This window comes from Scyliorhinus torazame, chromosome 8 (genome assembly GCF_047496885.1).
Source record: "Scyliorhinus torazame isolate Kashiwa2021f chromosome 8, sScyTor2.1, whole genome shotgun sequence".
NCBI classification, from domain to species: Eukaryota; Metazoa; Chordata; class Chondrichthyes; order Carcharhiniformes; family Scyliorhinidae; genus Scyliorhinus; species Scyliorhinus torazame.
Window position 1 is genome coordinate 223,535,057 of NC_092714.1, and position 15,496 is coordinate 223,550,552.

Genomic DNA, 15,496 nt, shown 5'->3' on the forward strand with positions numbered 1-15,496 from the left:
AATGCCAGGAGCATCCGGAATAAGGTGGGTGAACTTGCGGCATGGGTTGATACCTGGGACTTCGATGTTGTGGCCATTTCGGAGACATGGATAGAGCAGGGACAGGAATGGTTGTTGCAGGTGCCGGGGTTTAGATATTTCAGTAAGCTCAGGGAAGGTGGTAAAACAGGGGGAGGGGTGGCATTGTTAGTCGAGGACAGTATTACGGTGGCAGAAAGGACGTTTGATGAGGACTCATCTACTGAGGTAGTATGGGCTGAGGTTAGAAACAGGAAAGGAGAGGTAACCCTGTTAGGGGTTTTCTATAGGCCTCCGAAAAATTCCAGAGATGTAGAGGAAAGGATTGCAAAGATGATTCTGGATAGGAACGAAAGCAACAGGGTAGTTGTTATGGGGGACTTTAACTTCTCAAATATTGACTGGAAGCGCTGTAGTTCGAGTACTTTAGATGGGTCTGTTTTTGTCCAATGTGTGCAGGAGGGTTTCCTGACACAGTATGTAGTAGATAGGCTATCGAGAGGCGAGGCCATATTGGATTTGGTACTGGGTAATGAACCAGGCAAATGGAGTTCAATGCAGAAAAGTGTGAGATGATTCATTTTGGAAGGAATAACAGGAAGACAGAATACTGGGCTAATGGTAAGATTCTTGGCAGTGTGGATGAGCAGAGAGATCTCGGTGTCCATGTACATAGATCCCTGAAAGTTGCCACCCAGGTTGAGAGGGTTGTTAAGAAGGCGTTCGGTGTGTTAGCTTTTATTGGTAGAGGGATTGAGTTTCTGAGCCATGAGGTCATGTTGCAGCTGTACAAAACTCTGGTGCGGCCGCATTTGGAGTATTGCGTGCAATTCTGTTCACCGCATTATAGGGAGGATGTGGGAGCATTGGAAAGGGTGCAGAGGAGAATTCCCAGAATGTTGCCTGGTATGGAGTGAAGATTTTATGAGGAAAGGCTGAGGGACTTGAGGCTGTTTTCGTTACGGAGACGAAGAGGTGACTTAATTGAGGCATACAAGATGATCAGAGGATTGGATAGGGTGGACAGTGAGAGCCTTCTTCCTCGGATGGTGATGTGTAGCACGAGGGGACATAGCTTTAAGTTGAGGGGAGATAGGTATAAGACAGATGTCAGAGGTAGGTTCTTTACTCAGAGTAGTAAGGGCGTGGAATGCCCTGCCTGCAACAGTAGTGGACTTGACGAATGTGACATAAAATAGTTACTTTAGAGATATTAGTTACTGTAATGTAGAGATAGGCCAGTCTCATTCTGGTGAGCTCACAGACCAAGGATTTCAGACCGCATGGCAAAGCAGGAAGAGGTGTGTCCACCATAGGAGGAGAAAAGGATGCTGGGTAATAGGGGCCAGAGGAAGGGATTGGAAGTGAGCCAATCAGAATGTCTGACTAGGTCAGGAGGGGTACAGGCTGACCTATGGGAATCGTGTATGTGAAACTTGATACCATTTGAATTGATTTGCAGAGATCCCTTTGTCTCTTTGTTCATTCGCTTTCCGGGATGTAGCAGACTAGATGTGTCCTATGCTTCTGTGAAATGAAACAAGCTTGCAAGCTAAATAAAATAACTAATGCTGTACCTGCAAATCCATCTCGACTTTTATTGAGGCCAGACTGACGGGTAAAGAAATTTGGGATTTGTCAGACTCGCAAACACTAAGGGCATTCAAATGGTCATTGGATAGACATATGGACGATAAGGGAATAGTGTAGATGGGCTTTAGAGTGGTTTCACAGGTTGGCGCAACATTGAGGGCTGAAGGGCCTGTACTGCGCTGTAATGTTCTATGTTCTAATTGTATGTGTAACTGTAAGAGATTAAGCTTATTCATTAAAACAATACTTTCCTTGATTTCTCCACCAGTAACTGTTGCTATTTGTTAATAGGGGATCACATTCCGACCTTGTTTTGAAATGCAAATTTTTAAAGCTATACAAGGTTGTTTCACATTTAATATTTCCTATGTTGGTTCATTTGCAGCTGATTTTGTTTACTCAGCACACCCTTGTCTATTCTTCATGTATCGGTATTTGTCTTGCTAAGGGACCTGGAGTACAATTGAGGGAAACCAACTCTATTTTGTTTTCATTTCATAGTGCCATTCCCCAGCTAGTCACTACAACTTCTCCAGCACAACAAGCAGAAAATGAAGCAAAGGCAAGTTCTTCTGTTAATGTAAATGAATTGCAACCCACCACTAGTATCCAGATACGGCTTGCGGATGGAGGACGTCTCGTTCAGAAGTTCAATCACACGCATAGGTAAGGTAATGGCAGCCAGCATTTTGAAGCTCGTTCCCTATTTTCAGAAGAGAATTGACATCGTTAATTGTCTTAGTGGCCTGTGTATGCAAAGTGGCCCTTATGCAATGTTGGACTTCTGTTGGTTCCCATGACTCGGCAATAAATAACACACGAGCACTATAAAAAGGTTTATACTGATCTGGCTTCCGTGCTGCTTGGAAATTCGGTTTACACTGATCTGGCTTCCCTGCTGCATGGAAATCATTGCAACGATGACAAAATTTGAAAGAAAATATCATATTTCTGCTGCCTCAAAGGTGCTGACTTTTACAGAGTTCATGGTACTATTTGTCCTTCAGTGCCTCACTCCAAGCATATTATTCAGGTGTGAACCTCGGCATGAGTGCTGATTTCATAATCATTCCCCCCTGAGGCCCATTCAGAATATATCACTGTTTTCCATCTGTCCCTTGAGGCTGGTATGGAACACCTATCAATAGCAGAACTCAGAAAAGAAATTGTATCTGTGGCCATTTTAATCTGTGTGGCTCAGTTGATGCATCTCCTAGGCTTCAGTAAAGCAGCATAATTCTTTGGCCATTATTGGAATTTGACTCTGAGCAACTGCCTCTTCCCCTTTACTAAATATCATTTGAGAATTGGAAGGATAATTGACCAAAACTAATTGCAAAGGTCTGTACCAAGTATTCTCCAAGGATTTGCTTTTCATGTTTTGCTTTCTAATGGAAGAATCACAACTGAGTTTCTAAACATGACAGGAATGCTTTTATTTTTCTGGAACTTTGTCCAAGTATTGTTTTTTAATTTTAAAATCCTCACTTTAAAATTTCTTCTTGCTTTCAAATCACACCATGACCTGGCCCCACTGTAATCTCGTCCAGTCCCACAATCCTCATATCTGCGCTCCTCAAAGTCTGTCCTCTTGAGAATTCCCAATTTGTAATCACACCTTCAGTTGCCTCGGGGACCCAGAGCTCCAGAATTCCTTTCCTGAACCCTTGTGCCCCTCCTCTAAAACACTCCTCAAAACCAACTTCTTTTGAACAAGATTTTGGCCATCTTCCCCAATATCTCCTAACATGCCTTGATGTAATTTTATTTTACTTTTGTGAAGTACCTTGGGATGTTTTATTATGTTATGGGTGCTATATAATCAAAGTTGTTTTGAAATGCAGTGACTCTCTCCTGACAACCATTTGGACTAGCAGCATCTCTCAGTTTTCCCATGAGGGAAATTATGAACAAATCTGGTTCTGGTCATACCTGAGAAAGGACAGTTGACCAGAGTACTGTAAGGTAAAGTTGCCATGGTCCCAGATGACCATAGGCTGCTTTCTTCCCCTTTGAGGGGGAGAGCTGACTGTTGGTCATTTAACCTGAGGATCATCACACACAGGTGAGGGGCAAGGTTGAGAAGATAGGCCTTCATGAATGACCTCAGCCAGTATGGGAATTGAACCCACACTAGGGGCTGGTTTAGGACAGGGCTAAATAGCTGGCTTTGAAAGCAGACCAAGGCAGGCCAGCAGCACGGTTCAATTCCCGTACCAGCCTCCCTGAACAGGCGCCGGAATGTGGCGACTGGGGGCCTTTCACAGTAACTTCACTTGAAGCCTACTTGTGACAATAAACTATTTTCATTTTTCATTACTGGCCTTGCTCTGCATCATGAGCCAGCTGTCTAGCCAAGTGAGCTAAACTGAGAGTCCCCTAATCACCTTCAAATAGTGTAATGGAATTACAACATCCACTTTAAAGCACTGGAATAATCCCTCATGTTCGTATCTCACAAAAGAACTTTATTTGAATAATTTAGCTCACACTATAGTGCACTGGAGTGTTAGCTTAGATTATGTGCTTGCACCTGACACTGGGTGTCTTCAATACCTTCCCAATTAACCGTTCTTTTATGTCTTGTCCGTTAGAGTGAGTATTCAACAACACTAAGGATATTCGAACTGAACTCTTTATCAAGGGCAACAACCATAAGTATCCACTTTTCCAGCAGTAGTCAAAGAACCCTAGCTGAATTTGTTGTTTTCCTCCCCTGGCGAGTCGTGAAGTCAGTTGAAACAAACCTTTACTGCCATTCTAATTGAAATCCGCTAACTCGGTATAAACCCTGATTGTTGTCATACGTATGTCAGTTACTCCTGAGATTAAACTCATTGAACCATCAATGATGTCGGGTGGCACGGTAGCACAGTGGTTAGCACTGTTGCTTCACAGCTCTGGGGACCCAGGTTCAATTCCCGCTTGGATCACTGTCTGTGTGGAGTCTGCACGTTCTCCCTGTGTCTGTGAGTTTCCTCCCACAAGTCCCGAAAGGTAAGTGCTGTTAGGTAATTTGGACATTCTGAATTCTCCCTTTGTGTACCTGAACAGGCGCCGGAATGTGGCGACGAGGGGCTTTTCACAGTAACTTCATTGCAGTGTTAATGTAAGCCTACTTGTGACAATAAAGATTATCAAGTGAGCGAATCCAATGGAAAGGAAATGTGCCTGCTTTTAGACCAAATTTTGAATTTATTAACAGTATCACTCAAGCTATATCTGGAAGAGGTTGATCATGGTAGTATTGGCTCTTTAGAAATTTTAAGGAATTCAATCTGTATAGAAAACGTGGGATTTGTTTCTAACATTTTGCTGAGGAAAACTAACCCTTTTTTTTGTCTACAGTGTTGAGGATATTCGACATTTTATTATTGATGCTCGTCCAGCTCTGGCATATACTCCTTTTGTGCTGATGACCACCTTCCCTAGTAAAGAGTTGACAAATGAGAATGAGACCCTGAAAGATGCCAATCTGCTGAATGCTGTAATAGTACAGAGGCTGAAATGAATGCACTTCTCCATCAAACCTCATGTTTGTGGAGTATTTGAACTGTTCGGACTTTGTTAGTTTAACTCACTGGTTGTGATAAATTGGAGAAAATGCTTTTAAATGAATCTGTTCACTCTTAGAGTTATTCAAGTAATAACATGTGAGCATTCAGTTACACAGCTTTAAGCGTGACTTTGTGATATAAACCTTAATTGCGTATTCTGATTTGTAATTTTTTTTGCGATTTTTAAGTGAAAATATTATACATTAAAAGTTCAAATCCACAAATATAAGTTGATGCAATCCTACTAACTTTGATTTTCTTGTGACTTGTTGGGCCTGTAGCTTGACTGAAAATTGCATTCTAAGATTCATTTCAAACTTAAAACATTCTGTGTTGTGAAATGGGTTATGTACCCAGTTCTGTTCATTTTGTACATTATTGCGTCAAATGAATAACCTGAGCAGACTGTTACTGTGAGTTTTATTTTCAGCCTGGATAATGACTTTCTTTGCTGCATGATGGAACAATTTCCAAGTTTTTTTTTAGAACATTGCCTTTTGTCCATCAAAGTTACTAAGAATTCAGTAACAGCAAATAATTAGAAAGCATACCTGAGAAATTGGCTACTTGACTCATGAATGTTGAGTTGATGTATTTCTCCATGTGTCTAATTCCACTTGTGTTTTTTGATTGTAACTTTTTTTTCTAAAATCCTTTTTTAAAAACAAAATGTGGCAAACAATTTTATATTTTAATCGCACTCCAAAGAATTTTCTTATTGCCTCATCATCATAAATGTTTGCCCTCTCTCTAAACGTAATTCAAATAACCAAGTAACCCTTCATAATCTTAAAACTTCTTGAATCGAAATTGTACACCGAACGGGAAGGGAAAAGCATCAATTTTACACTGCCGAAACCTCTTTAACAGAGCTATGATTCTGCAGGATGTGAAACTTGTCTGCATGTTCCACAGTTTGGTGTTATTGTTTTATTGTTGAAAAGTGCCTTGATCTCTGAAGCATGTATAGGAATCTACTGCATCTGTTCGTTTCTGACTAGAGAACAAAAACATCATTGTACTGTGATCTGTTGTGTTTTAGCAGTGTGTGCTGACTAAAAGAGTCCTACTCATTTTGCACGCAACAATAACAATTTACAAAATATAACACATTTTTATAAAAAGTAGGGTAATACCCAAGGTACTTTGCAGAGACATATCGCAAAGCAGAACAGCACAGAATGGAGATGTGCTTCATCTTGGACCTTTTAAAGGAATTCTGGAAGTATTGGTAATGCTGAGGTAATTGAAGATGTAGCAGTGAATTCAAAGGGATAGTGTTTCTGCTAGTTAGCTCTGTATTACCAGTGCTAAATAAGCAAAATCGGCCAAGTTATTGAAAAGGCTCAGGGAATATTTCGATGTAATTTCAAGCGTTTACATTTTATTTTCAAATTGGCCCATTCTGACTAAACCACAGTCCCAGATCAAAGTAATGAAGATGGTGAGGTTTGCTAATTATTGAATAGAATCCCTGCAGTGCAGAAGGAGGCCATTCAGCCCATAATATCTGCACTGGCCCTTTGAACGAGTACCGTACCTCAGTGCTGTCCCTCATCCCTGCAACACCATCCAACCTGCACATCTTTGTCAATGCTTGGCCAATCCACTTAACCTGAACATCTTTGGACTGTGGGAAAAACCTGAGCACCTAGAGGAAACCCACACAGACACTGGGCGAAAGTGCAAACTCCACGCAGTCACCCAAGGCTTGAATTGAACCTGGATCCCGAGCACTGAGAGGCAGCAATGCTAACCACTGTGCCACCCCTGATTACACACATTTTAAGCTATTCGCAGAGGCTCTTCAAATTGAGATTTTTAAAACCCATTGACATAAATGTCCATGCTTTTAAGGTTTTTACATTGTAAAGCAAATACTAAAAATGATGAGTGAACCAATAACTAATAAATGATTCCGTATAGTTTTTAAAAAACATTTGTAAGGATTTAATATCCCAACACATTCCGATTTGGGTGGCTCAGTGGTTAGCACTGCTGCCTCACAGCACCAAGGACCCGGGTTCGATTCAGACCTTGGGTGACTGTCCATGTGGAGTTTGAACTTTCTTCCCGTGTCTGTGGGTTTCCTCTCTCCGGTTTCCTCCCACAATCCAAAGATGTGCAGGTTAGGTGGATTGGCTATGCTAAATTGCTTCTATGCGCTATGCTAAATTGCTTCTATGTGGGGTAGGGGATTAGGCCTAGGTAGAGTGCTCTTTCAGAGGGTCGGTGCAGACTCGATGGGCTGAATGGCCTCCTTCAGCACTGTAGGGATTCTATGGAGGATTGGACAATTATTAATTATTTTCTGTGATCAACCCATTTTCAGCTGTTTTTAGAAAAATTTAATTTTAATTCTAAGAGAAAAAATATAGAACGTAATTTACGAACCTGGCTGCACTGGTTCAGGGAAGAGTTTACATTTGTGACGACTGTAAAAAGGCTGTTGGGCAATTTATGCTTATTTTCCTAATTGTACCCAAAGCTGAAACTATTGTGATGTCTTCTCTGCAGTTGGGGAAGTAACTGTATCTAATTAGCAACTGTTTGTTGCAAGTACAGTAGGCAATGCTTCAACAACAAAGTAACTTTGTTTCATTTATGATTGTTTTCCTGCTATATGACTATTTGAACAGTTATCCTGAAAGAAACTTTAATTTATATGGTGCCTGATCACATCAAGAAATTGCAAACCACTTTACGTTTTAAAAGTAATTCAATAGATATAGCTACTATTTGGTAAGCAAACATGACATCTCTGTTGATAGCTTCACCATCTCGCAATAGCAAAGACCAGCTGTTTGTTGAAACATTTAGTAATGCTTATCAGGCCATGCACCTCCGGAAAGATTCCTGAAAGGTAACATAAATCCTATGAACTTGCTCCTGCTGTAGCTCAACTACAATATGTGGTCATGGATGCTGTAAAAATTAATTTAGTCGGAGGGAAATTGTATAACTACCCCTTAGAAAGGTAATGAAGCAGAACTATACATCAACTCGCCCAGTGTGGAGGGAGGGTGGAGAATGGAGGAAGACTTGTAAGCCTGCTCCTGGGCCTGGCCAAGTTGCCCATCAACGAGTACAGGTGACGGGCGGTCCAGGGACTGTCTGTCCTTCGACTGCGGCTATGTTCACAGCTGGGTGAGCTTGGAGAAGGAGCATGCAATGTCTACCGGTACCCTCCAGGTCTTCTATGACCAGTTGGCGCCATGGGGGCTGGAGTGCATCATAATTCCAGGAAATGACATTTGTGTTTTCCCTTTGAAGTTTTGATTTTTTTTTTGTTATACTGGTCCACCAGGGCTGTCACCTGTGTCACCTTTATTGATTTATTGATTTTTGTTTTCTCAAAAAAGAGTATATACATCAACTATGTATATAATAAATATACATTATTCACCCTTGACATTGGCTTAATGATTTGAAGAGGCACCAGAGATGACATGAGGAAACTTTTTACACCGTTATGATCTGGAAAACGACCACCCGAAACTGTTAGGAAATTAAGCAGTTTGAGATAGAACTGTAACACAGGATGGGGGAAATGTGTGACTTTGGTTCCGAAAGCTTTCCATCATGGGTTTTCTTGTGTGTCTGAATCTGTTGTAGCCTAATTGCTGGCGACTGATCATTATTAGTCAACAATTCAATTTTATGTTGAGTATCAAGATGGTAGAGGCAAAATAGAAGAGACTTTATTTCATCTGGCAATTCCTATGTTCTTAAACCATACTTATTGGGCAGTATTCTGTGGAAAACAATATATTATCAATAACAATTCTAAACATATCAGAAATAGGGTGCTTCTCCTTTCGTGGCCTTTCTATGTTCATTAGAAACTTTAGCTCTTTTCTTAAATGGGTGGTTGTGAGTTTAAATCATACCATGGAAAGATGTAGCCATTTTCTGGTGTTAGCCCACAAAATGAAATTCTAGAATGATATAGCACAGCAGGGGAACAGAATGAGGGGAGATCAATTTGAGGTGTACAAGATGCTAAAAGATATGGATAAGGTAGACGTGGAGCAAATGTCACTTGTAGGACATTCTAAAACGAGAGGTCATAATCTTAGAATAAGAGGTAGCAAATTTAAAACAACTTTGAGGAGAAACTACTCCCAAAGGGTTGTGAATCTAGAATTCGCTACCCCAGAGTGCAATGGATGCAGGGACAGTGAATAAATTTGAGGAGTTAGGTATTTAATTGGTAATGGGTTGAAGGGTTATGGAGAACGGGCAGGACAGTGGAGTTGAAGCCAGGATGGGATCAGTCATGATCACATTGAAGGTGTTTAGGCTGGGGAGTCTAAATTGCCTACTCCTGGGTCATGTGTTCTAGGGAGGATATGCTCTGGCTGATTTTGCAATCCAGCTCTTGTTCTGTAGCATTGTAGGTAACAGATGAGGGACATACCAGCCATGATAAAATGATGGAGCAGACTCGATGGGCTGAATGGCCTAATTCTGCTCCTATATCTTGTGGAGGCAGCCTTTTGGGCATTCTGCATGTGAAGACTTGTTGATAAAGCTAACCAATTAGTCTCACTCAGCTATTTCCCCATAGCCCTGTAGCTTTTTTCTCCATCAAGTACTTATCAAAGTATCTTTTGAATGTTACTGTTGAATCTGCTGCCAAACACTTCCAGGTGATTGTTTTCAAGATCATAACTTGCCATGAAAAAAGTTTCCACATGCAAATCACCTAAATCAACGTCCTCTGGTTACTGACCCCTCGTCACTGGAAATCTTATTTTTCCTTATTTAATTGAATTCACAAAATCAAAGTTTATAAATGATATGAAACTCAAATATAATAAACAATAAGTAGGAAATAACAGACTTTAGGGGTCGAATTTTGAGGATGGTGTGCGATTGGCACTAGTCATCCCGAGAATCGGTGCCTAACACACATCTATTGATTCTCGCACTCCGACTGCAATTTTGCACGTTTCATTGTGTTGATTGGCAGTGGGCGGGACTTTTGTCTGCCCTTGGAAGGAAGTGCCACTTGTGAGAACTCGGCCAACAGCTCTTCACCCCGGTCAGGCACAGCGCTGCAGTGGCCAGCTACGATACTGCAGAGCTCTGCTTGGGACTAAGTCCTGGGACCCTGGAGGGTAAGGAACACCCAAGGGTACAGGAGTTGGGTGATCGGAAGGGTGGGGAGGGCAGGAGGGTTCTGGTGGTAGATGAGGGAGACCGAGTCATCCAGATTTGAAACATTATCTCTTCTCTCCACAGATGCTGTCAGAACTGCTGGGGTTGTCCAGCATTTTCTATTTCTGATTCCAGCATCTTCCGTAATTTGTTTTTATCTGGAAGTTGAAGTTGTTTGCCTTGGAGCAGAGAAGATTTAAGGTTGATTTGATAGAAATGTTCAAAATCATAAATTGTTTTGATAGAGTAAATAAGGAAAAATAAGGTTTGCAATGCCAGAACCAGAGAAAACAGATTTAAGGCCATTTGCAAAGCAACCGGAGACACAAGGAAACTTTATTTTTTTAAGGCAAGTTACGATTGTGAAAACACCACTTGAAAGTGTTTGGAAACAGATTCAACTAGAAGGGGAAAAAAGTTGCAGGGTTATAGAGAAACAGCAGGGGAGTGGGATTAGTTGCATTGCTTTACCATGTGCACTATAGCCTTTTCCTGTGCTCTATCGTCCGATGGTTCTATTTAGTAATTTGTGGGCTAGAACCAGGAAATAACCAAGATGCTTGAAGTCTTCGGTGAATGGTTCTAGCCTCTTGGGTATCATCTAACCTCTGGAATTAATTTCTTAAACCTCTCTGCCCTTTCTTGTTTAAGTTGCTTTTTAAAATCTAACTCTGACCAAGCTTCGGTTATTTGTCATATTATCACCTTATAAGATTTAGTTTGGTAAATCTCCGGTGAAACATCTTGGGATGTTTTGTTAAAGATTATATCAATGCAAGTTTTGTTCTGTTGCAATAGACACTGCAGGATAGCTGCATTATGAATGGGAAGAGAGAGATTATTTTGTTTTCAATTTTGATACATTTGTTTGGAAATATTTTTTTAAAATATTTTATTGAGGCATTTATATTATAACGTTTAACACAATGGACAACAACCCCCCCCCCCCCCCCCCCCCCCCCCCACACACACACACCAGCCAACATGGCTTTACATAACTAACACCCCAACAAAAATTCTCCACCAGCCCGCCCCTGTCCCCTCTGGATCGGAAAGACCTCACTCTTCCCCATGTTCAATTTATACCCTGAAAACTGGCCGAATTCCTCTAAGATTTCCATAATCCCCCAATACCTCCAAGTGAGACGGAAATGTACAGTAACAAATCGTCTGCATAAAGTGAGACCATATGCTCCACCCTCCCCCCGTACCATCCCCTGCCAGTCCCTCTACGCTCTCAATGCCATCGCCAATGGCTCTATAGCCAAGGCAAAGAGCAACTGGGAGAGTGGACATCCCTGCCTTGTCCCCCAATGCAGCCTGAAATAATCCGAGCTCACCCGGTTTGTCCGCACACTTGCCACGGGCGCTTGATACAACAGTCGGACCCAGTCCACAAATTCTTGCCCAAACCGTCCCAGTACCTCCCACAAATATTCCCGTTTAGTCCTCCCTTATCACCCCTGGCCCACAGTCCTCAAATCTCGAGGCCAAGATCTTGGCCAATAACTTGCCATCCATGTTGATCGAGATCGGCTGATTAGACCCACACTACTCCAGATCTTTATCCTGTTTTAGATTCAAGGAGATCGAGGCCTGCTATGACGTTGGGGGAGCACCCCCCCCCCCCCCCTCGCCTTGTTAAGCACCCTCACCAACAAAACGATTTATAAAACTCCACCGGGTATCCGTCCGGGGCCTGTCCCAACTGCATCGGCTTAAGCTCCTCCTACCAGCCCAATGGGGGCTCTCAGTCCCTCCACCAGGTCCTCCTCCACACATGGTAACTCCAACCCCTCCAAAATCCGCCTCATCCCTCCACCTCGGCTGGGGGTTCCGACTCATACAGCCTACTGTAAAAATCCCTGAACACCCCATTTGCCCCCACCGGGTCTAAGACCGTGGTCCCCCCCCCATCCTTCATTTTTCCGATCTCCCTCGCTGCCTCCTGGATACTGAATTGATGCGCCAACATCCTGCTCGCCTTCTCCCCATATTCGTAAACCACCACCCCCCTTGCCCCCCTCAACTGACCTTCAGCTTTCCCCATGGATAAAAGCCCAAACTCCATCTGCAGTTCCAGGGCCTCCGAATACCTCCAGTCCACCTGCAAGATCTCCACTAGTCTCTCCATCTCCACCCACTCCGCCTTCTCCCTGTGCGTCCGTATCGAGATAAGCTCCCCCCTCACTACTGCCTTCAATATCTCTCACAACGTGGCTGCTAAAACCTCCCCCCCCCCCCCCCCCCCCCCCCGTGCGTTCAGCTCCACATACCCCCGAATGGCAGCCCTCACCTGCTCAAAAGCTACCTCATGCGGCAAAAGCTCCACATCCAGCCTCCACTGCAGGCACTGACACCCTCTCTTGTTTACCTGCAAATGCACCCAGTGTCGCGCGTGGTCCGACACAACAATTGCTGAATACTCCACGTCGACCACCCCTGCCATCAGTGTCCTATCCAGCACAAAAAAGTCAATTCGGGAGTATGCCATGTGCACATGGGAGAAAAACAAAAATTCCTTCGCCCTCGGCCTCTCAAACCTCCATGGATCCATCCCCCCCACGTGCTCCATAAACCCTTTCAGCTCCTTTGCTACCGCCGTCACCCTTCAGAACCTTGGACTCAGCCGATCCAACCTTGGATCCAGAACCCTATCAGAATCCCGCCCCCTCATCATCAACCCAGTGCGAGTCCTGATCAGGGATCTTCCCCAACACCCGCCTCATGAACTGCACATCGTCCATGTTCGGAGCATAAATATTCACCGGCACCCCTCCAATTTCCCACTCACCATAACATATCTCGCCCCAGAGTCTGCCACTATACTCCCCACTTCAAACGCCACCAGTTTATTGATCAATATTGCTACCCCCTCCCTCATTTTTGAATCTAATCCTGAATGGAATACCTGCCCTACCCACCCTTTCCTGAACCTAGTCTGATCCACACCCTTCAGGTGTGTTTCCTGCAAAACAGCCACGTCCACCTTTAAACTCCTTAAATGTGCGAACACACAAACCCTCTTGACTGGCCCATTCAGCCCTGTCACATTCCATGTGATCAGCCTGGTCGGAGGACACCCGGGAATATGACACCCCCCCCCCCCCCCCCCCCCGCCACCGCCGATCAACCATAACCCTTCCTGGACAGCGCGCGTCCCGCACATCCTCAGGCACCCACCGTCATTGACCCTCCCCATACCACATTTTAAAAACCCCTCCCCAGTCAGCTCTGGGCCTCCAGCCTAGTTTCCAGGCGGTCAATCTCCACCTTTATTGGATCCACTACCCTCACCAGCTCCTCCAGATTTTCCTTCCTCTGCTGGGTGAGCTTCTTCAGTCCACTAGCTGCTCCATCGACCATTGAGAGGTCGGTCCGGTCCCTGACCGTCAGCCATCTTCTCCTGTGTTGCAGATACACGCTTGGGTCACTGTGCGGAGTCTGCACGTTCTCCCCGTGTCTGTGTAGGTTTCCTCCGGGTGCTCTGGTTTCCTCCCACATGTCCTGGACATTCTGAATTCTCCCTCGGTGTACCCGAACAAGTGTCGGAATATGGCAACTCTGGGCTTTTCACAGTAACTTCATTGCAGTGTTAGTGTAACCCTACTTGTGACAATCAAGGGAGTCACATGTAGGCCAGACGAGGTAAAGATGGCAAATTTCCTTACCTAAAGTACATTTGTGAACCAGGTGGGCTTTTTGCGACAATCGACAATGGCAATGGCTTCATTAGACTTTTAATTCCAGATTTTTATTGAATTTAAATTTCACCATCTGCAGTGGCGGGATTTGAACCTGGATCCCCAGAGCATTACTCTGGATCTTTGTCACTTGTCCAGTGACAATACCACTAGGAAATCACCACCCCACCCCTTCCACAAACATTCAAACCCTCCACCACCGACGAACAGTGGCAACCGTGTGTACCATCTATAAAATGCACTGAGGTAACTCGCCAGGGTTCCTTAAACAGCACCTTCCAAACCTACTAACACCACTATCTCGAATGACAAGAGCAGCAGATAACTGGGTATCCCCCACCTGGAGGATTCCCTCCCAGTCATTGACCACCCTGACTGGAAAATATATCGCCGTTCTTTCACTGCCGCTGGGGCAAAATCCTGGAATTCCCTCCATAACAGAACAGTGAGTATACCTAAACCTCAGGTACACCTGTAGTGGTTCAAGAAGACACCTCCCCACTACCTTCTGTAGGGCAAGTAGGGATGGGCAATAAATGCTGCCCTAACCAGCGACGGCCACATAAATGAATTTTTTAAATGCCCTGGGCGGGATTCTCCGCAAATCTGGTGCGGCGCTCCCTTGGGATTCTACGACTCGCCAGCTGGCCAATGGGATTTAACATTGTGGGCAGCCTCACGCCGTCGGGAAATCCCCGGGCTGCCGGCGCAACGGAGAATCCCGACAGCGGAGAATCCAGCCCCCTGTCTTTCCCTGTCAATACCTTGAATACTTGGATCAGATCACCCTTTAACCTTCTAAATTCCATCAAAAACCGGTCTAATTTGAGGAATCGCTTCTCGTAACTCAACCCCTGTAATCCAGGTATCGTTTTTGTAAACCTAAGTTGCACTCCGTCCAAGGCCAAAATATTCTTCCAAATGTGTGGTGCCCAGAACTGCTCAAAGTACTAACTAGGGTTTTGTATAGCTGCAGCATAACTCCAGTGTCTTTATATTCCAATCCTCTAGATATAAAGGCTAGCATTCCATTAGCCTCTGATTTTTTCTGCACTTGTTCCTGGCATTTAAAAAAAAAATCTTTTTATTCTCATTTTCATCAAATAAACAACAAAAGAAAACTAACAAAAACAAATACAGTAACAATCCTCCAAACAGCATCCCCTTCAACATACAAACCCAAACATAACCTGTACAATCCAAGTAAAAAATGAAAGAAAATTAACAATCGCCTCGTAAACAATGTACTCAAAACCAACAGTAACCCCACCCCCAATGTTGGATGGCAACCAATTCTTGAATGTGCAGGATAAACAGTCCCCATGGATTGTAGCCCCTTCCTTTATCCCCCTCAGCTCAAACTTCACCTTCTTGAGTCAGAAATTCCAGCAGGTCCCCCCGCCAAGCTGAGGCACAGGGCGGAGAAGCTGACCTCCATCCCAACAGATCCGCCTCCGGGCA

The 15,496-nt window shown here is 43.8% G+C and overlaps 1 protein-coding gene across 1 annotated transcript in view; it reads left to right on the plus strand.

The window, feature by feature from the left end:
- Window positions 1-5,579, plus strand: part of nsfl1c (NSFL1 (p97) cofactor (p47)) — a 43,893-nt gene extending 38,314 nt beyond the window's left edge. The window contains exons 8-9 of the mRNA XM_072514820.1: window positions 2,113-2,277; window positions 4,960-5,579. Coding sequence (XP_072370921.1) covers window positions 2,113-2,277; window positions 4,960-5,122 — 328 coding nt within the window. The 3' untranslated portion in view covers window positions 5,123-5,579. The remainder of the gene's footprint in view (window positions 1-2,112; window positions 2,278-4,959) is intronic.
- The last annotated feature ends 9,917 nt before the right edge of the window (window positions 5,580-15,496 follow it).